The sequence below is a fragment of the Stegostoma tigrinum genome, chromosome 22 (genome assembly GCF_030684315.1).
Source record: "Stegostoma tigrinum isolate sSteTig4 chromosome 22, sSteTig4.hap1, whole genome shotgun sequence".
Lineage (NCBI taxonomy): Eukaryota > Metazoa > Chordata > Chondrichthyes > Orectolobiformes > Stegostomatidae > Stegostoma > Stegostoma tigrinum.
This window is the reverse complement of record NC_081375.1, coordinates 53,383,541-53,408,318: the sequence shown is the minus strand read 5'-3', so window position 1 is coordinate 53,408,318 and position 24,778 is coordinate 53,383,541. Positions and strand designations below refer to the sequence as shown.

At 49.8% G+C, this 24,778-nt stretch overlaps 1 protein-coding gene across 2 annotated transcripts in view; it reads left to right on the top strand.

The window, feature by feature from the left end:
- LOC125463823 (pre-mRNA splicing regulator USH1G-like) overlaps positions 1 to 23,483 on the top strand; it is a 30,145-nt gene extending 6,662 nt beyond the window's left edge. The window contains exons 2-3 of one of the 2 annotated variants that reach the window (XM_048555575.2): positions 22,241 to 23,091; positions 23,128 to 23,483. In XM_048555575.2, the coding sequence (XP_048411532.2) occupies positions 22,241 to 23,091; positions 23,128 to 23,483 (1,207 nt within the window). Of the gene's footprint in view, positions 1 to 22,240 lie in introns of both variants that reach the window. The other variant, XM_048555574.2, reaches the window with a different exon arrangement.
- Positions 23,484 to 24,778: the final 1,295 nt, after the last annotated feature.

Below are 24,778 nucleotides of genomic sequence, written 5' to 3'. Positions count from 1 at the left end.
CCCTACCCACTAACCTCATCCCGTGCCCACCCCCCCGACCTGTCTGTCCTCCCTGGACTGACCTATCCCCCGCTAACTCCCCACCTACATTCGCCTTCACTGGCTCTAACCCCGCCTCTTTGACCTGTCTGTCTCGTCTCACCCTATCTTCTCCTTTATCCAACTTCTATTCGCCTTCCCCTGTCTCCCTATTTATTTCAGAATCCCCTTCCCCTCCCCCATTTCTGAAGAAGGGTCTATTCCCAAAACATCAGCTTTCCTGCTCCTCTTATGCTGCCTGACTTGATGTGTTCATCCAGCCTCACACCGTGTTATCCCAGCTTTCCCTCAATCTAAGGGGGATCTAAGGAATGAGCTAATTAGAGTGTTTAAGGTAATTAAAGTATTTAGTTATACGGTGAGAAATTATGTAGCTTCTGGTGGAGAAGTCCAAATCGATAATTTTCAAATTCATACTAAGACACTCAGTGGTGGTTTCTGGAGATATTTGTTCACACAATTCTGGAAACTGTTCCTTTCCCATTTCAGTCCTCAGCAAAAAAATGGAAAAATCAAAAGACCTGTGCCTTTACAGAATTGAACAAAATCTTTGAAAGTCATGCAAAGAGCAGGGCAATTGGGAGAATCCAGGAGGATCAGAAATGATTGTATCGAATGGTGAATGGGCCGAATGGTCTATTTAGATCCAATTTGGGAGGCAATGGTCTGGACTATTAATCCAAAGGCCCCAGGACCTGGGTTTAAATCCTGCCCTGGTGAATGTCAGAATTTGGATTCAGTTCAATGTCTGGAATTAAGAGTCTAATGGTGACCACGAATCTATTATCAATTGTTAGAAAAACGTATCTGGTTCACTAATGTCTTTTAAGGAAGGAAACTGCCATCCTTATCTTGTCTGGACTACATGTGACTCCAGACCCACAGCAATGTGTTTCACATTTAACTACCCTCTGGGCAATTAGGGATGGACAATAAATGCTGGTCCAGCCACAGACTGCCACTTCCCCTGGATGATTAAAACAAAATTTCTGATCTTATTCTAAAAATACTGCTTTTAAGACAACTCTTAAATTTTAGATGGCAACTTTTCAGACAGTGTACCTGTACAGCAAACAAAGCGTAGATCTTAATGACCATCTCTGGGGATCCCATAGTGTATTCCTGCTACTGTCTGAAAACCCATTTCCCACTACACCTGCCCCTTCACTAAGTTCACAGCCACATAGCCTCTAACCCTTAGATCTCATGAATCTTACATCTTCTCATTTTTATTCAGAGCCATTGAGGTGGCACGGTGGCTCAGAGATTGTTAATGCTGCCTCACCACACTAGGGTCCCCAGTTCAATTCCGTCCTCAGGGAACTTTCTGTGTAGAGTTTGTGTGTTCTTCAGTATCTGCATTGGTTTGCTCCCGTTTTCTCCCACAGCCCAAAGATGTGTAGGTTAGGTGGGTTGGCCATGCTAAATTATCTAGGGATGTGTGGACTAGTGGGGCAAGCCAATGGAAAAGTTAGGGGAGTGGGCCTGGATGGGATGCTCTTCAGAGGATTGATGAGGACTCATTGGGCCAAATGACCTGCTTCCATGACATAGAGATTCTGTGATTTGTTGGAGGGTCTTTTTAGATATTTTTGTTAATGTAGTGCTTGGAAACCAGGCCTAAACCATCAGTGTACAATGCTGTTTACCAGGTAAGAGTCAATCCATAACCTCTCTAACTATAGGCTCAGACGTTGAATTCCACATGGTGGTAGCCCTTCATGCTGTTGGAAGGAAGCATCCTCCACACTTGGTAGCATAGAGGTAATGTCACTGGGTCTACAACCCTGAGACCTAATAGTGGTGCTCTGGGGGGAAAAGAATTCAAATCCCAACATGGGAGATGGAGGAAAAATTGGAATTGAGAGCAAGTCTCAGTGATGCTGACCACAAAACTGATGCTTGTACAAATCCATCTTGTTCATTAATGCCCTTTACAAATGATCCTTTGGAGAGTGTGGAATCTGCTGTCTTTACCTAGACTGGCCTATGTGTAACTCCAGACCCACAGTGATATAATTGACTTGTCGTCTGCCTTCTGTAATGGCTGAGCGAGTCACTGAGTTCAAGGGCAACTAATAAATGCTGGCCTTCCCGGTGATCCCATGAAAGAATAAATATTGGCCATGGCGATGCTGCTGAGGAGATCACAGTGAGCTGTGAGTTAACCCCAGGAAGAAGTAGCAAAGCTGAGAGCCTGTTAGGCCTCAGGCCAGAGGCTGGTTGCTGAACTAAAGATCACTGAAGCAATGTCAAATTGTATCATGGAGGCACCATCAAACAGGGCTTCAATGTTCACTATGAACCACTTTTTATTGGGTGAGCAGGGATCGAACCTGGTACCAAGGAGTTCCAGCTCTCTAATACTTCCCGTCTCCAATTCTGTCCCAGTGAATCTGCCACAAGACCCTTATTAGTCCCACAGTCTTCGTCCCAACTGTGATCCCTATTCCACAGAAGCCAAGAGTGATCAAGTACGTCAAAATACCCTGTAAAAGGCTTTAGGGTGCCCTGTGGCTGGGAAAGGTGCGATCAAAATACAACTCCTTTTTTTCCAGTGTGTTTTATTTGACATGAGGAAACCTTCCAGGACAGGTCAGGCCAGATGCCACACTGCCATGTTTCTGTGTCCTTCGCTCACACCCGATCTTTCTGGATTCCAGCACCGTGCTGGGATTGTGGATAGTTCTCCGGAAGGAGGAGGCTAGATATTTATAACCAGCCTGTTCCAAGATCTTACAGCACACTGACAGAGTAGGTGGGTCATGAACCTGGGCCCCTATTTCAGAGGTAAGGGCACTACCACTGAGTCAGGAGAACGCCGCCTGCATGCCAAGCCCTTCCCCGCTGGGATTGAGGAGCATTCATAGTCCCACCGCCACTCCATGCAGCTTCTGGGTGATTCCCCGTTCCGGTCCCTGGGCATGCTCCCAGCCGGAGAATCGATGCTCACGTCGAGATGGAGACTATCGAACAAAATGTGTCCTTTCACTGCCCCCAGCTTCACATTTCAAATCAGTCAAACCTCTCCAGCTCCTGCCTGGATCTCATTAATGTTCAGGCTATAACTCACATCGAAGGGAGTCGTCTCAAATCCCTTTGGAACCATTCAACCAGCTGCCATGGTAAAGTCAGTGAACGGGAACCAATCTGTAGCAGTTTGGTTTTAATTTGGAGTTACTGTTTGATTGGGAGCTCTCTGACCTTTACTGATTGAGATGGCTCACTTTTCAGAATAAATGATGAAGACAGGACACCCGTCAATTAATACTGGCTCTGTCTTTAGCTGCCTGATCCTAAACTCAGGAATTCCCTTCTTAAAACTTAACATAGAACATAGAACATAGAACAGTACAGCACAGAACAGGCCCTTCAGCCCAACACTTCTCTCTTTCTTTCCATCTGTTAGAGACTCCATAAAGACACCTCTTTTAACTGCTCCAACATCTCCCTGTGGGGGTTGGTGTCAATTTGATTTCTGTGTAACATTCCAGTGAAAAGCCTTGACATTTTTCAGTCCCTGAAAGGTGCAGTGTATAATCAGGTTGTTGTTGCAGCCGAGTTCAGAACAAGCACTGGCTGTTGTTAAGCTTTGCTGTTGCCTCAATATCTTTAAGCAGGAGACTAACTCACAGATTGTCCACCAAGATCCTCATGAATAAAGGAGTCGGGGTGTCATGTTGATGTTGTAAAGGGCATCGGTGAGGGAGTACTGTGTCTACTGGGACTAGTTGAGTTTGGGATTACGGTTGGTGTGGACTGGTTGGACTGAAGGGTCTGTTTCCATGCTGTATGACTCTATGATACCTCTTCCCCAGGTTCTGTTGGTGTCGGGCTTCTATTCCAAAGTGCAGGGCAGAACAGGAGGACATTTGGCCCATTGTTCCTGTCCTGGCTCCGTCTAATTGAATCCACTCCCCCACTCTTCTTTCACCAGGGCTCCTCAAATCTTTTCAAGTAATTGCTGAACGGTCTCTTTGAAAGTTTGAATCTGCAGCCAGCAGGTCTTTCAGTGTGTTCCAGACCACACTAACTCACTGTGCAGGAGACAATCTTCCCTTCTGACAACATTTGTTTCTCAACTATCTCAAATCTTCCTCCTCAGGTCACTGGCCCTCCCACCTGTGGGAAGGGTGCCTCCTTGTTTGCTTGAATTATGGGCGGCGTGGTGGCTCACTGGTTAGCACTGCTGCCTAACAGCGCCATGGGCCTGGGTTCAACTCCAGCCTTGGGTGACTGTCTGTGTGTGTGGAGTTTGCACATTCTCCCCGTGTCTGAATGGGTTTCCTCTGGGTACTCCAGTTTCCTCCCACAGTCCAAAGATGTGCAGGTTAGGTGGATTGGGCTATAGGGGAGTGGGTTGCTGTGTGTGTTTGTTGGGCCAAAGGTCCTGTTTCCACACTTTAGGGATTCTATGAAAACCTTCCAACATGTCAAACAGCTTCATTTCATCAACCAATAACCTTCCCTGCCTCCCTTCCAATCTCACCACACCTTTGATCTCCCTCATCCCTGGTACCACATCAGGGAGGTAGTGGTATGTCACTTGACTAGTAACCCCCATTCCAGGGAACACAGAGAATGCTGGCGAAACTCAGCAGGTCTGGCAGTACCCATGGGGAGAGAGAAAAAGAGTTAATATTTTGAGTCTGGTATGACTCCTCTTCAGAACTGAATGGGGGCGTGGATTTAAATCTCCCCATGGTGGGTTAGTGGAATTCAAACTGGATAAAATTTTGGAATGATGAATATGTAACCTGAGCTGTAGTTCACTTATCTCCCAGAGAGAAGGAAATCTGCCATCCTCACCTGGCCCGGCCTACAGACTCACAGCAATGTGGATGTTTGAACATTTATGCCTGGGCAATAAATATTGGCCGAGCCAACGACACCCCATTTAATGAACAACTTTTCCAAAATCCCCCTTTGCAAAAGTCAGTTGGTCCAATTATTGCCACTGAGTCACAGGTTCAAATCTTGCTCTAGAAACTATTAACCTTAGAAAGATGAAGGAATGTGGTGTGGCTCAAATGCTGATTTGATTTGATTTATTATTGTCATGTGACATACAGTGAAAAGTATTTCTTTGCAGGCCAACCAGACAAATCATATCTTACACAAATGCATCAGGGTAATCGAACAGAATGCTGAATATAGTGTTACTGCTGCTGAGAAGATGCAGAGAGAAATTATCTTCAATTCATAAGATAACATTTCATAAGTCTGATAATAGAGGGGAAGAAGAAGTTCTTAAATCTGTCGCTACATGGTTTCAAACTTTTGTGTCTTCTGCCTGATTGCTGAGGGTGGAAGTGAGTATAATGGGGTGGGAGGGATCTTTGACAATGTTGGCTGCTTCCCCATAGCAGCAGGAAGTGTAGCTGGAGTCAGCGGAAGGAAGGCTGGGTTGTGTGATGCAATGGGCTGCATTTACAACTCTCTGTGTAATTTCTTGTGGTCTTGGGCAGTGCAGTCACTATTCCACGGTGTGATGCACCCACATAGGATGCTTTTCATGAGTCATCTTCCCACACTATTCCCCAAGAGAAAAGAACTGTGTACTGAGAGATGAAACAAAGTAACCTCTTGAAGTGGCTCGGTGATACCGGGAACAAGGTTTCAGTACCGATCGGGGAGTGTGCAAAGGCAGGGAGGTGAGAGAATTTGGCAGCATGCTAGTTTACCAGCACCATCCCGTTCTCGTACCCCTGTTGGTAGCTGGTTAAGGCATGTTAGTGGGTAGCAGGTAAGACACGTTGATGGGTACCTGGTTAAGGCACATTGATTGGTAGATGGGGAAGGACCGTTGGTGGGTAGCTGCTTAAAGCACGTTGGTAGGTAGTTGGGTAAGGCATGGTGGTGGGTAGCTGGTTCAGACATGTTGATGGGGAGCAGGGTAAGACATGGTGGTGGGTAGCTGGGGAAGACATGTTGGTCGGTTACTGGGTAAGTCACGTGGGTGGGCAGCTGGATAAGACACATTGATTGGTAGCAGGCTAAGGCACATTGGTGGGTAGCTGCTTCAGACTTGTTAGTGTGCAGCTATGTAAGGCCCGTTGGTTGGTGGCTGGGTAAGGCATGTTGGTGGGTAGTTGGGTAAGGGATGTTGGTGGGTAGCTAGTTAAGACACATTGGTGGGTAGCTGAGCAAGGCATGTTGGTGGGTAGCTGGGGAAGGCACATTGTTGGGAACCTGGGTAAGGAACATTGATGGGTAGCTGATTAAGACACGTTGGTGGGTATCTGGTTAAGGCCATTTGGTGGTTAGCTCTTTACCCACATTCGTGGGTAGCTCTTTAAGGCACCTTGGTGGGTAGCTGGGAAATACACATTGGTGGTTAGCTGGGTAAGGCAACTTGGGGTAGCTCTTAAAGGCACATTAGTGGGTAGCATATGAGGGGGTAGCTGGGTAAGGCACTTTGGTGGGTAGCTGGGAAAGGCATGTTGGTGGGTAGCTGGGTAAGACATGTTTGTGCGTAGCTGGGAAAGGCATGTTGGTGCGTAGCTGCATAAGACACGTTGGTGGGTAGCTGAGAAAGGGGCATTGATACGTAGCCTGCCGGGGAGCTGGGTAAGGCACATGAGTGGGTAGCTGGGTAAGGCATGTTAGTGGGTAGTTGGGTAAGGCACGTTGATGGGTAACTGGTTAAGGCATGTTGGTAGGGAGCTGCGTAAGACACGTTGGTTGGAAGCTGGTTACGAGATGGATTGGTGGACAGCTGAGTAAGGCACATTGTTGGGTGGCTGTGCAAGGCACCTTGGTGGGTAGCTGGGTAAAGCATGTTGGTGGGTAGCTGGGTATGACACATTAGTGGGTAGCTGTTTAAGGCAAATTGATGGGTAGCTGGTTAAGGAATGTTTTTGGCTAGCTGGGTAAGACACATTGGTGGGTAGGTGGGTGAGACACTTATGTGGGTTGCAGGTTAAGGCATGTTGGTGGGTATCTGGATCAGGCACGTTGGTGGGAAGCTGAGTAAGATACATTTATGGGTAGCAGGGTAAGGCATGTCGATGAGTAGCTGGATAAGTCACATTGGTGAGTAGCTGGGTAAGGCACCTTGGTGGGTACCTGGGTAAGGCTCATTTGTGGGTAGCTGTGCATGGCACATTGGTGGGTAGCTGGGAAAGACACGTTGGTAGGTAGCTGGTTAAGGCACTTTAGTGGGTAGCTGGGTATGACTCATTGGTGGGTAGATGGGTAAGGCACATTGGTGGGTAGGTGGGTAAGGCACTTTGGTGGGTAGCTGGGTAAAACTCGTTGGTGGGTAGCTGATTAAGACACATTGGTGGGAAGCTGGTTCAGACATGTTGGTGTGTAGCTGGGTAAGGCATGTTAGTGGTTAGCGGGGGAAGGCTCATTGGTGGGTTGTTGGGTTAGGCATGTTGGTGGGTCGCTGATTTGACTCATTGATGAGTAGCTAGTTAAGTCAAATTGGTGGGTAGCTGGTTAAGGCATTGTGGTGGGGAGCTGTATAAGACATGTTGGTGGGTAGCTGGGTAAGGCAGGTTGGTGGGTAACTAGTTGAGACACATTGGTGGGGAGCTGGGTTAGACATGTTGGTGTGCAGTTGGGTGGGACACATTGGTGGTTAGCTGGGTAAGGCACGTTGGTGGGAAGCTGGGTAGAGCTCATTGGTGGTTAGCTGGGTAAGGCACGTTGGTGGGAAGCTGGGTAAAGCTCATTGGTGGGTAGCTGGGTAAGGCTCGTTGGTGGGTAGCTAGTTAAGACACATTGGTTGTGATCACATGCTCTTTGTGGGATCTTGCTGTTCAGCTTGGTCGGCAGTGAATCACACTCCAACAATCTTTCACTGGCCGCACAGAGCAGTGCAGGACATCCTGAGGGTGTGACCAGTGCTATATAAGGACAATTATTGCCTCCTCAACTTTCTATCTTCAACTGCTTCAGGTGGTAATGGAGGGATGATGAGACTGGGGGATCAGGGAGGTTGTCACGATTAAAGGCTGAGATCTGAGGGCTGGAAAGGTCAGTGGCGCTTCAGGGGACCCGTTTGCTGTCAGTCTCACACAGTCAGCAAGAGGGACTGTCCGAGGTGTTATGTCGAGTGGACAAAGGAGTATGCCAGACGTCATGGTGCAGATTGTCCATCATTCTCCTCAGATTATGAACCATTGCTGGAGTGTGGAATGCTAAGAGTGGGACTTTGCATTGACACGGTGTTCACTTTGCCTTTGCTCAAGATGCATGTCCAGTTCTGGTACCCTGTTATAGGAAGGACAGCATTAAGCTGCAGAGGGTTCAGAAGAGATCTGTCAGGATGTTCCCAAGAAAGGAGGGTTTGAGTTATAAAGAAGTGCTGGATAGGCTGCGATGTTTTTCACTGGAATGTAGGGGGTCGCGGAGTGACTTTACAGAGGTTTATAAAATCATTAAATAAGGTTAATGTTCTTATCCCTAGGATGGATGATTTCCTGACTAGGGGGCACATTTTTAAGGTGAGAGTAGAGAGATTTAAAATAGACACAAGGCAATTTTTTTGCACAGAGGATGGTTCATGTGTGGAATGAACTTCCTGATGAAGTGGTCTATGTGAGTACAGTTACAACTTTTGAAAGAAATTTGGATAAGTACATGAATAGGAAAAGTCTGGAGGGATATGGGCCAGGACCAGGCAGGTGAGAATAGTTTAGTTTGGGATTATGTTTGGCACGGACCAGTTAGAACAGAAAGTCTGTTTCTGTGCTTGTTTGGCTCTATGACGCGATGAAGCTGAACATTTTGTGGATAATGCTGTCGCCCGGAGAGTTCATATGGATGAGCAGAAACTGAATTGCTCTCATGTCTGTTTTATTTATGAAGATAACAGTTTGCTGGTCAATTATAAGTCATTGAGGATGCTTCACTGCTCAATGTGTCTGTTAGTCAAAGCCGTTCTTCAACTTGAGTGTCGTATGGGGACAAGTTAACATCGGAAACATAAATTCACTGTTATTTATGACCCGGACCAGAGCAGATAAACCGGACCCACTCTTAATGAACCCAATAGACGGAAAGGTCACACACACTTGGCGAATCATTCATCAACACAATTAGCAGATCCTGAAAATGACATCATTATAGATTCTGAATACAGGGTAAGAGAGCAGGGAACCTCTAGTTTAAACCTTCAGATCCAACACTCAACCTGCAGCAAATTAGAAACAACCAAGATTTTAATTTTGATCAAATTCCTACCAATCTGGATTTTCACAGCTTTACAGTTCCACATACACTGGCTCTCAGTAGGGTATAATTCGACTCATGGTGATGTTAACTAGAATACAATGCACAGCACTGAGGGAGTAAGACCATAAGATGTAGTGCAGAATTAGGCCTTTCAGCCCACTGAGTCTGCTCCACCATTCAAACATGGCTGATATGTTTCTTAACCCCATTCTCCCGCCTTCGCTCCATATCCCTTGATCTCCTTACCCATTATGAGCGTATCCATCTCTGTCTAAAATACACTCACTGACTTGGCCTCCACAGCCCTCTGCAACAATGAGTTCCATGGATTTACCCAACTCTGGCTGAAGAAATGCCTCCTCATCTCGGTAATAAAGGATGGACCAATCGCTCTGGGGCTGCGCCCTCGGGTCGTAGACTTCCCTACGAGTGAAGGTATTTTCTCCATGTCCACTCTATCCAGGCCTCCCATTATTCTCTAAGTTTCAATCATCCTCACATCATCCTTCTAAACCCCACCACGTGCCACATTGTGGGAGGGTCAGTGCTGAGGGAGTGCTGCACTGTTGGAGGGTCAGTGCTGAGGGAGTGCCGCACTGTTGGAGTGTCAGTACTGAGGAAGTGCTGCACTGTCAGAGGACCAGTGCTGAGGGAGAGCCGCACTGTCGGAGGGCTAGTACTAAGGGAGTGCCATACTATCGGACGGTCAGTGCTGAGGGAGTACCGCACTGTCAGAGGGTCAGTGCTGAGGGAGCGCCATTTGGTCAGATGGTCAGTGCTGAGGGGCAGCCACAATGTTGGAGGGTCAGTATTGAGGGAGTGCTGCACTGTTGGAGAGTCTGTAGCTCTTCCATAGGTGTTTAATAGATTGTAAAGCATCTTGTGACCTACTACAGTCACAAAATAGTTTGTAAATGCAAACCTTTCTTAAAAGGCATTTACAGCTGTATCTTGTTCCCTGTTTAGACTGTGGCGATGTTCATAATAATTTATAGAGTGGAAAGCTGGCATTGTTGATCCTGCCTGTCTGTCCTGAGTCAGTTGCCCAATGTGTTCCTTACCCAGTGTCACTTGTGGCAATACTAAATCTGTCTGATGTGCTTCTCCCTGTGTGCCCACTCTCACCTCTCCAGTAATCACCCGTAAATCCTTCTGACATACAAGTATCTTCACTACCCTGAGTGGCACAGACCTCACTGGGGTAGGTGTCAGCAAGGCATTCCTGCTGTGAATCAGTCACTGTCACAACAACGTCTGCGTTTCAAACGCTGGTTATAGTGCTTTTTGAATATCCCAGGAAAGTGAGAGGCTGGCCCACGTTGCCAAATGAATGCTACTACACCATTGTGTCTGGTTGAGTATTTGGTCTCAAGGTGGCCTTGGACTCATTGTTTCCAGGTACTCCGCTCCCCCAGTGTGGGTCTCACTGTCAGATACAAGATGGAGCCATCTCTTACTGATCTCTTCGCGATCTCCCGTCTTCACCAGCCTCTGGCCTCAGTTTTGACCCTTCCAGGTTTGGCTTGCCAGGAACTGGGAGGCAATGGCCTAGTGGTATTATCACTGCACTGCTAATTCAGAGAGCCAGCTAATGTTCTGGGGACTTGGTTTCAAAACCCACCTTGGTAGATAGAGGAATTAGAATTCAATAAAAAGAAAATCTGGAATGAAGAGTCTAATGATGACTTTGAATCCATTGCCAACTTTTGGGGAAACCCATTTCGTTTACTTATGCCTTTTAGGGAAGGAAACTGCCATTCTTACTTGGTCTGGCCTACATGTGACTCCAAACCCACAGCAATGTGGTTGATATTTAACTGCCCAGAGGACAGTTAGGGATAGGCAACAAATCCTGGCCTTGCCAGCAGCACCCTCATTCCATGAATGAATTTTTTAAAAAACTAGTGAGGATTCTTTATTGATGGAGGAAGCAGGCGCTATGTTGATATGGTCTTTAGCCAATGCCAAATGCTAACATCAAACATGGAGATTGTTGTCTTACAGAGACAATGTGGGCTCCAATGTGTGTTTGACAGGGAGGTGAAAGTGGAATGAGAGCCAGACTCAGTGAGGGACTGTTGCCCTCGATTGAGCTCAGGGCCTCATGCTGATGAGCAGATGGATAGAGAGGGTTTGAGGGACAGGGAGTCAGGCTGCAGCCACACTGCGTCGCATTGGTCAGAGCATGGACTCAAGTTGCATTTTACAGCCGAGGATCAGATTCCCTGCAGAGCTTCGGAAACCCTACTCCCAGCGGTTTGTATTAAATTTCACACACCAAGGCATGAGATAGCTGACGCTCCTGTCGTATTTTTATCACCAGCGGGCTATCGGTCACCTGACTGAAAATGGGTAAGCAGCCCATCATGCCCTGCTTTCCCAGGGGATCAGGTCGCTGAGAAAGTTGTGCAATGCATGACCTCTATGTCAAAACACAATTTGGGATTTAAGAGCCAAACGACAGAAGCAGACTGTATTCATTCAAATGGGCTGCAGTCAAATATCATTTCCTTCCTACTATAATGCCCTGCTATCTGACTCCTCATAATCCCCGATCTTTGATGACACAAGAACATTATTACAAGCCAGTGCTCATGTTCATGGGGGTAACCATAAGGTAAGAACAACCAGAGGGGCCACTCATTATTGACTAGCTAACAATGGTTCTGATCTCCCGGAGAGATAGCCCTGCTTTTTACCAAACTCAAGGCAGATCTATTTACTTTTGCTGCTTGGCTTCCTCCCTATGCGTGGGCTAAATAATTCATGGAGAAATGAAGGGTTGCTGCACAGCATGAGTTGTTGCTTTGCTGTAGTTTCCCGAGGTGCCTGAGGAACTGACATTTTAAAGACCCGTCCACCCCCACAAAGCCCCATTTGCAGGAGGTCCCTCAGTCTGAATGGAATGAAAGAAAAAGATTGATCGTCACAAAGGAAAGCCTCGCATTTCCACAGCACTATTCCCAACCTCAGGATGTTCCAAATGAAGCATCCTGGCTTGTGGGAAATACCAGAGCTATTTGTGCATGGCAAGATCCCACAAGGAGCTCCGTGTTTATGCATCAGATATCTGTTTTGCTGTGTGGTGAAGCCTTAGAATCTCGCTGCCAACACCGTCGCTCCCCCCAGTAACAGGCTGAGATTAGGGTCAGTCTGCTCACACCCTCCATGTCCCATTGGATCCAGGGTCTAACCTCTCATCTCATATTCACACCACCTCTGCACCTACCAATTCCCACCGTCAAAACATCACCTGGCTTCACTCCCAGTTATCCACTGCTAAAGCCTTCATCACATTTAGATTCAACTATTCCAACCCACTCCTAGCTTTACTCCCACATTGTACCCTTTATACAGTTGAGCTTGTCCAAACATCTCCTGTCTGTGTCTTAACTCAAACCAAATCCTCCTCACCTCTTGCCCCTGTGCTCACCCACCTATACAGACTCCCAGTTATTGTCAGTCATTTTAAAATTCTCGTTGTTGGTTTCAAACATCTCCATGGCCTAAAACCCTCTATATCTCTGTAATCTCTTCCAACCCCGCAACTCTCTGATAGATCTACGTTACTCTAATTCCAGCCTCTAAATGGTCTGATTTTAACTGTGAGACCTGGGTAGCTGTGCCTTCAGTTGCCTGGGGCCCTAAGCTTTGGAATTCCACCCAGCCCGGGCCCTCTCCCACTTTTTTTGTTCCAGACATCCCTTAAAACTGGTGGCCATTTTACAAACATCTCCGAACGTGGCTCCCTGCCGTTACTGTTTTGTAAATGCTTTGGTTCACCTGTTATAGATCCATTTATTGTACACCTTTTATGTTACCCATCCACATGATACACGCCCATACATTACATCACTGTTTGTTATACAATTGCCAGTAGCACACTCACCCGTTACCCATCTGTTATAAACACCCTCCCATTATACGCCTGACTGGACTCCCAGCCCAACTGTTTGCTTTATGGCGCTGTGGAGTCCATGGACCATGTGTATATTGTTTGGTGGCCATGTGCACTTGCCTTTATGGGTTTTTAGTTGCACTTCAACCCCACGCTCCTGATCTTTGGGCACCCGGTGCAGAGGGATACTGGCAGCTTGGAGAATCCCCTCATGGGTCTGCTCCTGGGCCTGGCAGTGGGTCGTGGAGGGGGTGTTCACTTCTGCAAACTGCCTGCTCCCCCTCTGTAGTTAAGTTCGAACCCTTGGGGAGATAGCACTAGTCCATCAGTGCTCTTGATGCCTTCAGGGAGAGGTGGGCACTGCGGGGGATGCAGTGCTTCATCTCCTCCTCCAACTCCATTTTAATTTAGTTCCTTCCTTGTCTCCCTACATCCCTGCCCACTTCACATTTGATGCTTTGCATAGCCCTTAATGAGCTTTTCTGGCAAATATTGATTTGGTTACACAGATGTTTTTGCAGGTGGTAGATAGTAGTTAAATAAAAATCGCAAAAATATGTCACAGTGATTTTGGTGCTGGGAAGGTCACTCACTTGTATGTTATAACACTTCTGGATAAGAAAAGTGACACACACCCAACCATTTCACTCAGGTCTGTCACTTACAATCTGTTGTTCACCAGGCTATTTTATATCCATGTCACTACATACACACACATTACACACATTCCTGTTCCACATTTGCCTATTTTGCACCTACTTGATATAGAATCTCCTTTCATATACCCACCAGCTATATACCAGTCTGTCCCACACCCTTCCATTCATTCATTCCCATTACATAAGTGTGTTAAAATTGCGATGAAGATGCTTTTGTTGAGCTGAAACTTGGAGGAAAAATTCAATTAATGTAGCAAACAGCAAAACATGGTCACTAGTCTATAGCTGCGCCAGTGAGGGATCTACACAACAAAACCCACAGGGAATGAATGAAGGATTTACCCTGGGATCCCACTGGGAACCTTTTTTATATAGTACAAGATCAAAATAAAAATGTCTTAGGGGACTCAGTGGTCTCCAGGGGAAATTTGTGATCAGCTGCCAGTGGATGTGAGAGAGGCTGGTACAATTGTAACATTTCATATTGGACAGGTACATAAATAGGAAAGGTTTAGAGGGATACGGAGCAAACGCAGGCAAATGGGACTAGCTCAGTTCAGGATACCTGGTCAGCATGGATGGGTTGGGCTGAAGGGTCTGGTTCTGTGCTGTATTGCTCCACAACTAAACAATAAAAAAGGGCTGTGGACGCTGGGAATCAGAAGCAAAAACAGAAAATACTGGAGAAACTCACAAGGCCTGGCAGCATCTCTGGGGACAGAGTTAACATCAGTTCTGAAGAAGGGTGACTGGGCCTGAAGCATAAACTCTGCTTTGCCACCACAGATGCTGCCAGACCTGCTGACTTCCTTCAGTAATTTCTGCTTTTTTTTACCCCGTTACATGTCTGTCTGTCATAAACATACTGTTATACAACTGCTGGTCAATACATCCACCCATTACATACCCACTTATTTGTTATATATAACCACCGGTTATACATCTGATCATTATACACCCCATTTTTTATACATCTGCCCATTACACACACACACACAGACACACACACACACACACACACACACACACACACACACACACACACAAACACACAAAGTCTTTCATTCACACACACACACACACACACACACACACACATACATGCAGAGTCTCTCTCAGGCTCACGTACACACAGAATCTGTCTCACACACACACAGACACAAAGTCTCTCTCTAATGGGGACACACACTCACATACACACACTTGATTGTATGCACACCCAAACACATAGTCTCTCTCTCTCTCTCACACACACACACACACACACACACACACACACACACAGTGTAAACACAAACATACACACAGCCATTGCACACCTGTCTGTTAAACTGGACCTTTGGTATTTATCTGCCTATTACACACACATGTAACATACTCCCCTCCCATACACTGGCCTGTTACAGACCCACCATTACACACCTGTCTTTTATATACGTCCCTGCGATGAAAACAGAATATTACTTAAATGGCGAACAATTGCAGAATTCTGAGGTGTAGCGGGATTTTTGTGTGCTTTTGTGCAAGAACAGCAATTAATTAAGCAGGTTCATGGAATACTAGAGGTAACAAGGTTCTGGGTGTATGTTTGCTCAGATTTGCTCCCAGACGTTTCGTCACCATTCCAGGTAACATCATCAGTGAGCCTCCGATGAAGCGCTGGTGTTATGTCCTGCTTTCTATTTATCTTTTCAGGTTTCCTGGGGTTGGTGATGTCATTTCCTGTGTTGGTGATGTCATTTCCTGTTCTTTTTGTCAGAGGGTGGTAGATGGGCTCCAAATCAATGTGTTTGTTGATGGAGCTCCGGTTGGAATGCCATGCTTCTAGGAATTCTCGTGCGTGTCTCTGTTTGGCTTGTCCTAGGATGGATGTGTTGTCCCAATCAAAGTGGTGTCCTTCCTTATCTGTATGTAAGGATACTCGTGATAGTGGGTCATGTCGTTTTGAGGTTAGTTGATGTTCATGAATCCTGGTGGCTAGCTTTCTGCCTGTTTGCCCAATGTAGTTCTTACAAGAACTGTGACAAACACTACATTGGACAAACAGGCAGAAAGCTCGCCACCAGGATACATGAACATCAACTAGCCACAAAACGACATGACCCACTATCACTCGTATCCTTACATACAGATAAGGAAGGACACCACTTTGATTGGGACAACACATCCATCCTAGGACAAGCCAAACAGAGACATGCACGAGAATTCCTAGAAGCATGGCATTCCAACCGGAAGTCCATCAACAAACACATTGATTTGGAGCCCATCTACCACCCTCTGAGAAAAAGAACAGGAAATGGCATCACCAACGCAGGAAATGACATCACCAACCCAAGGAAACCTTAACATATAAATAGAAAGCGGGACATAACACCAGCGCTTCATCGGAGGCTCACTGATGATGTTACCTAGAATGATGACGAAACGTCTGAAAACTAACCTTCCAGCTCAGTGAACCAGCTTACATCCGGAACAAAATAAAGACCCACTCTTTTGTGGACCGAGAAGAGGAGAGCGCGACTGTGTTGGAGGTGGAAGGAAGACGTCAGGTTGGCTGTGGACCCTTGCAACCGGTGAATCTCAATGCTGGCTTCGGCCTAACGCTGGTTCAGGGGAGGAGCCAACCTGCAACGATGGCTGCGGCGAGTGCTCGTGCCCCAGGTCAGGGGGTCCGGAACACCATCCGTGTTTCCGTGAAGAAGGTGGATGAAGGTGCACCTGTGGACCGCACCTTCTTCGTGAAGAGGGTCCTGTTGGACTGTTGCGGGTTCGCTGCTGCGGACATTTACCGCCTGCAGGATTTCCCCGGAGGAGGTTTTTACGATGTGACCTTCAGGAGCGCCAAGCTTTGCGAGCGCTTCCTGGAGGTTTTCAAGGAGAAAGGAGGTGAGGGCCCCCTCTCTGTATTGACTGCAGTCCCGCTGTTTGTGATGCCAGCGCAGAGGAGCCGTATGGTGACTGTACATATGTACAACCCGCATGTGCCAGCAGTTGATGTCCTGATCTTCCTTGGAAGGTGCGTGAAGGTGGAAGGGGACCTAACTGACATCATGGACCCCTTCGGGATCTGGATCAACAAGAGGCAGGTGAGGGTGACGCTGAGGATGGGCGTGGACGGGAACATCGTACACCCACTGTCCAGCTTCGCGATTGGTGGGATCAAGGGCTACCTGACCTACGCAGGGCAACTAAAAGTCTGCCATGCCTGTGCTAGGTCAGGTCACGTGGTGGCCGACTGCAAAGCCACCATCTGCAGGAACTGCAGGGAGGAGAGACACCTTGCAAAGGATAGCCCACAAGAAAAAAGCTGCAACCTCTGCGGGGAAGCGGGCCACCTCTATAGGGCATGCCCGCGGTGGGGGACCACCTACGCCCAGGTTGCCGGCAGGGCCAATGCAGCGCAAACCCCCCCGGAGGAGAGGAAGGCACCAGGCCCCTGCAAGGACTCTCCCCTAATGTGCAGGAGGGCCAGGTTGTGCAGAAGGGCCCAGCCCCGCAGGACGGACCCGAGGCCAGCAAAGCGCCCCTGCAGGCTCTGTTCCCCCCGACAAACCGGAGTCGATGGAGGAGGCGAAAGGTGACCTAGGGGAGTGGACGACGGTCCGGAAGGCGAGGAGGAAGGCGCGCCGGAGGGCCCTAGCACCGCAACCATCAGGCGGGAAGAGGCAGCTACAGGGGGGCTATAAGAGCTCCTCTGACGAGGAGGAGGCCCGCCCAAAGCAGAAGCTGAAGATTTCCAGGGAGAAGGAAAGCAGCACCCCACTTCCAGGGGGCGGGAGGTGCCCTGAGCCTCCCTCCGACACCCAGCCACGAGCCGCTGGGCCCTGGAGGGCCCCCGGAACCTTAAGACGGGAAGCAGCAAACATCATGTCCCCAGCCTGACCCAGTGCCGGATTCTCTTGCCTCTGTACCCCCAACGGGCAGATGCCACCCGGAAGGCAGCATGGACGGTTTCCTGAGCCTGAGAGTGTCCAGCAGTTAGCCCGGGCAATGGGCATGAAGGGACCGATGGAGGGGCTGGACCTTGGACTTGGGGAGGGTACTGAAGTCACTGCCCACAATGGGGGTACGAGTTGCGAGCATTAATGTGCGCAGTGTCAAGTCCACCGCAAGATGTGTGTCCACGTTGGCCTACCTGATCACCGTCAAGGCGGACCTCCTGTTCCTGCAGGAGTGCGGGACACCGCATCTCGGCAGGTACGGGAAATGGTCCGGCACCTGGACCTGTGGGCCTTCGATTTGGTCGGGGGGTAACGACTGTCGCTCCTCGGGCCTGGCTATTCTGCTGCGGGGTTCAACTTCACCATCTCTCAAGTTCAGAAGGTGGTGGGGGAGGTGCCTCCTTGTGGTTGATGTCACCTACAGGAACACTCCCCTGAGGCTGATCAACGTGTACGCCCCAGCGGTACAGAGTGAGCGGTTGGCCGTCCTGCAGCAGCTTCCACCCCTGCTGGCTACGTCCAGGCCGGTCATCCTAGGCGGAGACTTCAACTGCATCATCGATGCAGATGGAAGATCCGGCGTGGGGACAGCGGATAGGGGGAGTCAACTGGACGTCACGTCCAGATTCCTGAAGGGCACGGTGAAGGACACCAAGATGCTCGACGTCTTCAGCACCCCTGCAGACGGAGCGCAGCGGAGGTACACCTGGTCGCGGCCAGACGGGTCTATCCGCTCAAGGATAGACTTCCTGTTTGTTTCGCGGACGTTCTCGGTCAGGTCCACCGGCGTCGAGCCGGTGTTCTTCTCTGACCACTGCCTCCTGCTGGCCGACAGTCACTTACAGGACGACCAGCCGGCCGCCAAGGGGACGTGGAAGCTCAACACGACTCTGTTGACCCCAGAGAACGTCCAGGAGCTCAAGAGGGAGTACGCCGTTTGGAGAACCGTGAAACCCCTCTTTGAGTCTCCGGGCGACTGGTGGGAGATGGTGAAGGAGAACATCAAGAGGTTCTTTGTCTTCAAGGGTGTTCGGAAGGCGAGAGAGAGGCGGGGAAAGCTGTCGCGACTCCAGAAAAGGATGCAGAACCTGCAGTCGATGGGGGTCGATGTCACGGAGGACCTCCGCGAGGTGAGGGGCCAGCAAGCCTCGCTTTTCACTGCAGAGGCCTCCAGGATAATCTTCCGGTCCAGGGTCCGCTCCGTGGAGCAGGACAAGACGTGCTCGCGTTTCTTCTTTCAAAAGGTGCACAAAGAGAGCTCTGTGCTTAGCCAGCTGAAGGAGGACGATGGGTTGGTGACGTTGTCTCAGTCCAACATTTTAAGAATCAGCAGATCCTTCTATGTTGGACTGTACGACACGAAGCCCATGGACAGCACGGCCTCCGAGTCGTTCCTGTCGTCTATCACGGAGGTCTTAAACGACAGCACGAAGGAGTGGCTGGACCGGCCGATTATCCCTGGATGAGCTGACCAGAGCCCTCAAGTCCTTGGAGAGGAATAAGACTCCCAGGAGTGATAGCTTACCAGTCTAGCTGTGTTCCGCTCTGTGGGACCTGGTCGGCCAGGACCTGCTGGAGGTGTACGATAGTGCGCTTCGCACAGGGGAAACGTGCAAGTCCATGAGGAAGGGCATCATCACCCTCATTTACAAGAGGAAGGGGGAGAGGGAAGAAATTAAGAATTGGCGTCCCATTTCACTATTGAATGTGGACTACAAAATCCTGGCCAACGTCATAGCCAACTGGGTCAGGTCTGTCCTGGAGTCAGTGATTCACCCTGACCAAACCTGTGCTGTGCCGGGCAGGAAGACCACTGAAAGCCTGGCACTCATCAGGGATACAATCGCCTACATGCAGGACAGGAGGGTGGACACCTGCCTCGTCAGCCTGGACCGGGAGAAGGCCTTCGACAGGGTCTCTCATGCTTACATGAGGGATGTCCTCTCCAAACTGGGGTTCGGGGAGGGCATCCGCAATTGGATCCGGCTGCTTTACACCAACATCGTTAGTGCAGTCTCCATCAACGGGTGGGAATCGGACAGTTTTCCCGTCAGGCAGGGCTGCCCGCTCTCTCCTGCTTTGCTCGTGCGCTGTGTGGAGCCCTTTGCCGCATCCATCAGGAAGGACGTGAGCCTGAAGGGCGTGACTATCCCAGGCAGCGGAGACCTGCAGGACAAGACCTCCCTGTACATGGACGACGTCGCCGTCTTCTGCACCGATCACCGGTCGGTGAGTAGGCTGTTGGACATCTGCGGCCAGTTTGAACCGGCCTCGGGTGCCAAAGTCAATAGGGGTAAGAGCGAGGCCATGTTCTTCGGGAACTGGGATGACCGCTCCTTCATCCCCTTCATCGTCAGGACAGACTACCTGAAGGTGCTGGGTGTTTGGTTCGGTGGAGCTGGGGCGTGCACTAAGACTTGGGAGGAGCGTATTGCCAAATTGAAGCAGAAGCTGGGCAGGTGGATGCTCCGGTCCCTCTCCATCGTGGGTAAAAACCTCGTTGTCAGGTGCGAGGGCTTTTGATACTGTTGTATGTGGCGCAGGCCTGGCCTATTCCCTGGACCTGCGCCGCTGAGGTCACCCGGGCCATCTTCCACTTCATTTGGGGGTTGAGGATGGACCGGGTCCGCAGGGACACTATGTACAAAGACCTGGGAAATGGGGGAAAGGGCGTACCGAACGCCGCCCTCGCCCTGACGGCTACCTTTGTGTGCGGCTGCATCATGCTGTGCGTAGTCCTCAGTCCGCAAACACCAAGTGTCACTACTTACTGAGGTTCTACCTGTCCCCGGTGTTGCGAAGGATGGGCCTGGCCTCATTGTCGCGGAACGCTCCGAGTAGTTGGACCATTCTGTACCACCTGTCCTTCGTGGAGAAATTTTTGAAAGGAAATACCTTTGACCACAAGGCCGTCAGGCAGTGGTCAGCACGTCGTATCCTCGAGACCCTTCGGGAAAAGGAGAGGGTGGATCCCGTCGTGCGGTTCCCCATGCAGACTGCCAAAGTCGTTTGGCAGAATGCCTCATCTCCAGAACTTTCAAACAAGCACAAGGACATTGCTTGGCTGGCGGTGAGAGGGGCTCTGCCAGTGAGATCCTTTATGCATGCCCGGAATCTCTGCGCCACTGCACGCTGCCCTCGAGGCGGTTGCGGGGGGTACGAGACTGTCGATCACCTCCTTCTGGAGTGTGCCTGTGCGCAGGAGGTCTGGAGGGGGATGCAGTGGTATTTGTCGAGGTTCGTCCCGAGCAACTCCGTGACGCGGGACTCCGTGCTCTCTGGGCTGTTTCCCGGGACGCAGACAGAGACCAACATCAACTGCGCCTGGAGGACCATCAATGCGGTGAAAGACGCTCTTTGGTCTGCCCGCAACTTGCTGGTCTTCCAGCTGAAAGAATTGACCCCGACTGAGTGTTGCAGACTGGCGCACTCCAAGGTCCAGGACTACATGCTGAGGGACGCGCTAAAGCCTGAGGCAGCTGCCGCCAAGGCGTGGTGGGGAAAGACCACCGTATGAAACTCCTCGTCCAGGATAGAAAAAAGGGCCCTATCTGGAAACTGGGCCCAGCTGGCGCCTTCCCCAACTGGTCAGGGGGCCAACGGAGACTGTGAGGGGAGACGACTGCCAGGGTTTTTTTTTCTTTTTTTCTTTGTTTTTGTTTTTTTTTTCTTTGTTTTGTTTTTTTCCCTTTAGTTGGTATATGTACCCCCGGGTAACCCGGAGTGGCTTGCATGACTGGGTAGGTGTATAAATGCTTTATTATTTTGTACATTCTATGAATAAAGTACATTTTTCAAATAAAAAATAGGTGACGAGACGTCTGAAAACTAACCTTCCAGCTCAGCGAGCAAACTCACATCCAGAAACTCAACATGAGCTACAAATCTTCTCAAAACTCGCTAGGTAACAAGGTGTAGAGCTGGATGAACACAGCAGGCCAAGCAGCATTAGAGGAGCAGGAAGGCTGACGTTTCGGGTCTAGCCCATTTCTAAAGAAGGGACTCAGCCTGAAACGTCAGCCTTCCTGCTCCTTTGATGCTGCTTGGCCTGCTGTGTTCATCCAGCTCCACACCTTGTTATCTCAGATTCTCCAACATCAGCAGTTCCTACTATCTGATGGGATACTATCCTGTATTTCATGGGGAATTAAATTGAAGTTTGTTAGACTTCAGTTACACAGGGCACTGGTGAGGCCACATCTGGAACACAGTTTTGGGCTCGATATTTAAAGAGAGGCGTAGGTGTGTTGGATGTGGTTACAGAGGATGTTTATATAGTGATGCCTTGAATGAGTGAATGATCTTAGGTAGACTGAGTTTGTTTCCAAGTTTGCAAGAGTTTGGAAGAGTGAGGGGTGACCAGATTGAAGTATATAAGACCCGAATGTGGTTGGAATGGGTGTGGGAGGGGCGGACTGAACGCCAGCTCACCTCGCAACCCTCCCCCTCCACCCCAACCTGACTAAGAAGCCCCTACTAGTGCCTGATGATGTCTCTCTCTGTTGTGTTTTCTCCAGCGGTGACCCTGACAAGTGTGACATCTGGGGGAATGCGCCCCTTCACCTGGCAGCTGCCCACGGCCACCTGAACCTCCTGTCATTCCTGGTGTCTTTCGGAGCGAACATCTGGTGCCTGGACAATGACTACCACACACCATTGGACATGGCTGCCATGAAGAACCACATGGAGTGTATCCGCTACCTGGACTCCATCGCTGCCAAGCAGAGCCAACTAAACCCGAAGCTGGTGAGTAAGCTGAAGCGCCAAGCCTTCCGTGAGGCCAACAAACGGATCAAGGAGTGCGCCAAGCTGCAGGAGAGGCACCGCCGTCAGATGGAGAAGAGGCACAGGAGGGAGATGCTGGAGAGCTCGGACACCTTGAGCTTCTCCAGCTTTGCCAGCGGCAGCAGCCTAGGCCGCAGGCTTCAGGGCCTGGCCTTGGGGCCTTACTCACTCGGGCCCTCAGCTTCCGCCACGGCCAAAGGAGGCAAGAGCAAGATGCAGAGGAGGCTGGAGAGGAGGAAGCAGATGGATAGCACCTTCAAGGTGCTGGAGGACGGCCGGAGGAGTGTGCGCTCGCTCTCAGGCCTGCAGCTAAGCAGTGAGGTGATGTCGGTCAGACCGCCCGGGCAGCACTCCAGTCCCCGGGGTAACGGTCGCCGTAATATCCGCGACATGTTCAGCCCGGATGGAGCCAGCGAGCCCGGCCTGGGACCCACGGACACAGCCGGCTCGGAGGTCAGCACTGACTCAGGGCACGAGTCCCTCTTCAACCGACCTGGCCTGGGCACCATGCTCTTCCGCAGGAACTACGCAAGTGGTGGTCTCTTTGGCCTAGGCCTGAGCTCGGGCCTAGGCCTGAGCTCGGGCCTGGGGGATCAGGAGGACACAGACCCTGTGGAAGCAGGCCCAGGCCCCGGCCGCTCCCCTAGCCTGGATGACAGCATCGGCAGTGCCCGGAGCCTACAGGAGGCTGCTGAGGTAGAGGACCAGCCATCCTGGTTGGGCCTGGAGCTGGGTCCTGAGCCTGACGCTGACAGCAGCCCCCTGGAAACATTCTTGGCCTCCCTTAGCATCTCTGAATTGGTGCCAGTCTTCAGCAAGGAGCAGATTGACCTTGATGCCCTGGTGCTGTGCTCCGATGAGGATCTGAAAAGCATCGCCATCCCCCTGGGGCACAGGAAGAAAATTCTGGAGGGTGTCCAGAAGAGGCAGCAGGCCCTAGAACGGCCTGACAAACTAGAGGACACCAGCCTGTGAGGGCCTCTGCTGTTGACAGGGAGATAGGGGGCCTTGCATACTGCTGTCAGTAACAGGAGCCTCATACCAACCTGCTTGGCAGCCAGCTAACACCCAGAGTGGCAACACAGTGCCCTGCAAGTGCATGTCAGGTAGGAACAGCTCCCTATGTCTGTCTGTCTGTCTGTGAGTGTGCCTGTGTGTGTGTATGTGTGTCTGTGAGTGTGCCTGTGTGTGAGTATGTGTGTCTGTGTGAGTGTGCCTGTGTGTGTGTGTATGTGTGTCTGTGTGAGTGTGCCTGTGTGTGTGTGTGTGTGCCTGTGCATCCGTGTGAGTGTGCCTGTGTGTATGTTTGTATGTATATGTGTGCGTGTGTCAGTGTATGTATGTGCATGCACATTTCTGTCTGTGTGTGTGCCTGTGTGTGTGCATGTGTGTCTGTGTGAGTGTACCTGTGTGTGAGTATGTGTGTCTGTGTGATTGTGCCTGTGTGCGTATGTGTGTCTGTGAGTGTGCCTGTGTGGGAGTATGTGTGTCTGTGTGAGTGTGCCTGTGTGTTTGTATGTGTGTCTGTGAGTGTGCCTGTGTGTGTGTATGTATGTCTGTGTGAGTGTGCCTGTGTGTGTGTATGTGTGTATGTATGTCTGTGTGAGTGTGCCTGTGTGTGTGTATGTATGTCTGTGTGAGTGAGCCTGTGTGTGTGTATGTGTGTCTGTGTCTATATGTTTGTATGTATATGTGTGCGTGTGTCTGTGAGTGTGCCTGTGTGTATGTGTGTCTGTGAGTGTGCCTGTGTGTGTGTATGTGTGTATGTATGTCTGTGTGAGTGTGCCTGTGTGTGTGTATGTGTGTCTGTGTGAGTGAGCCCGTGTGTGTGTATGTGTGTCTGTGTCTATATGTGTGTATGTTTGTATGTATATGTGTGCGTGTGTCTGTGTATGTATGGGCATGCACATTTCTGTCTGTGTGTGTGTCCATGTATGTTTGTATGTATATGTATGTATGTATGTGTATGTCTGTGTACGTCTGTGTTTGCACATTTCTGTCTGTGTATGTGTCTGTTTCTGTCTGTGTCTCTCGTCTGTGTTTCTGTCTCTGTGTGTGTCTGTGTCCCTCTTTGTCTATGTCTCTGTCTATCTCTGTCTATGCCTCAGGATGATGCACACACAGCCGAATATCCACCTGACCCTGTCAGCCTCCAGGTGCCGCGATAAAGTCATTCCATTGTATGTTGGCCACTGATTCTCATTCCCAGCATGAACTCAATGGCGCATTCCATGTTTCTCTGATGGCTCACAGGCTCCATTGTTTCTGAT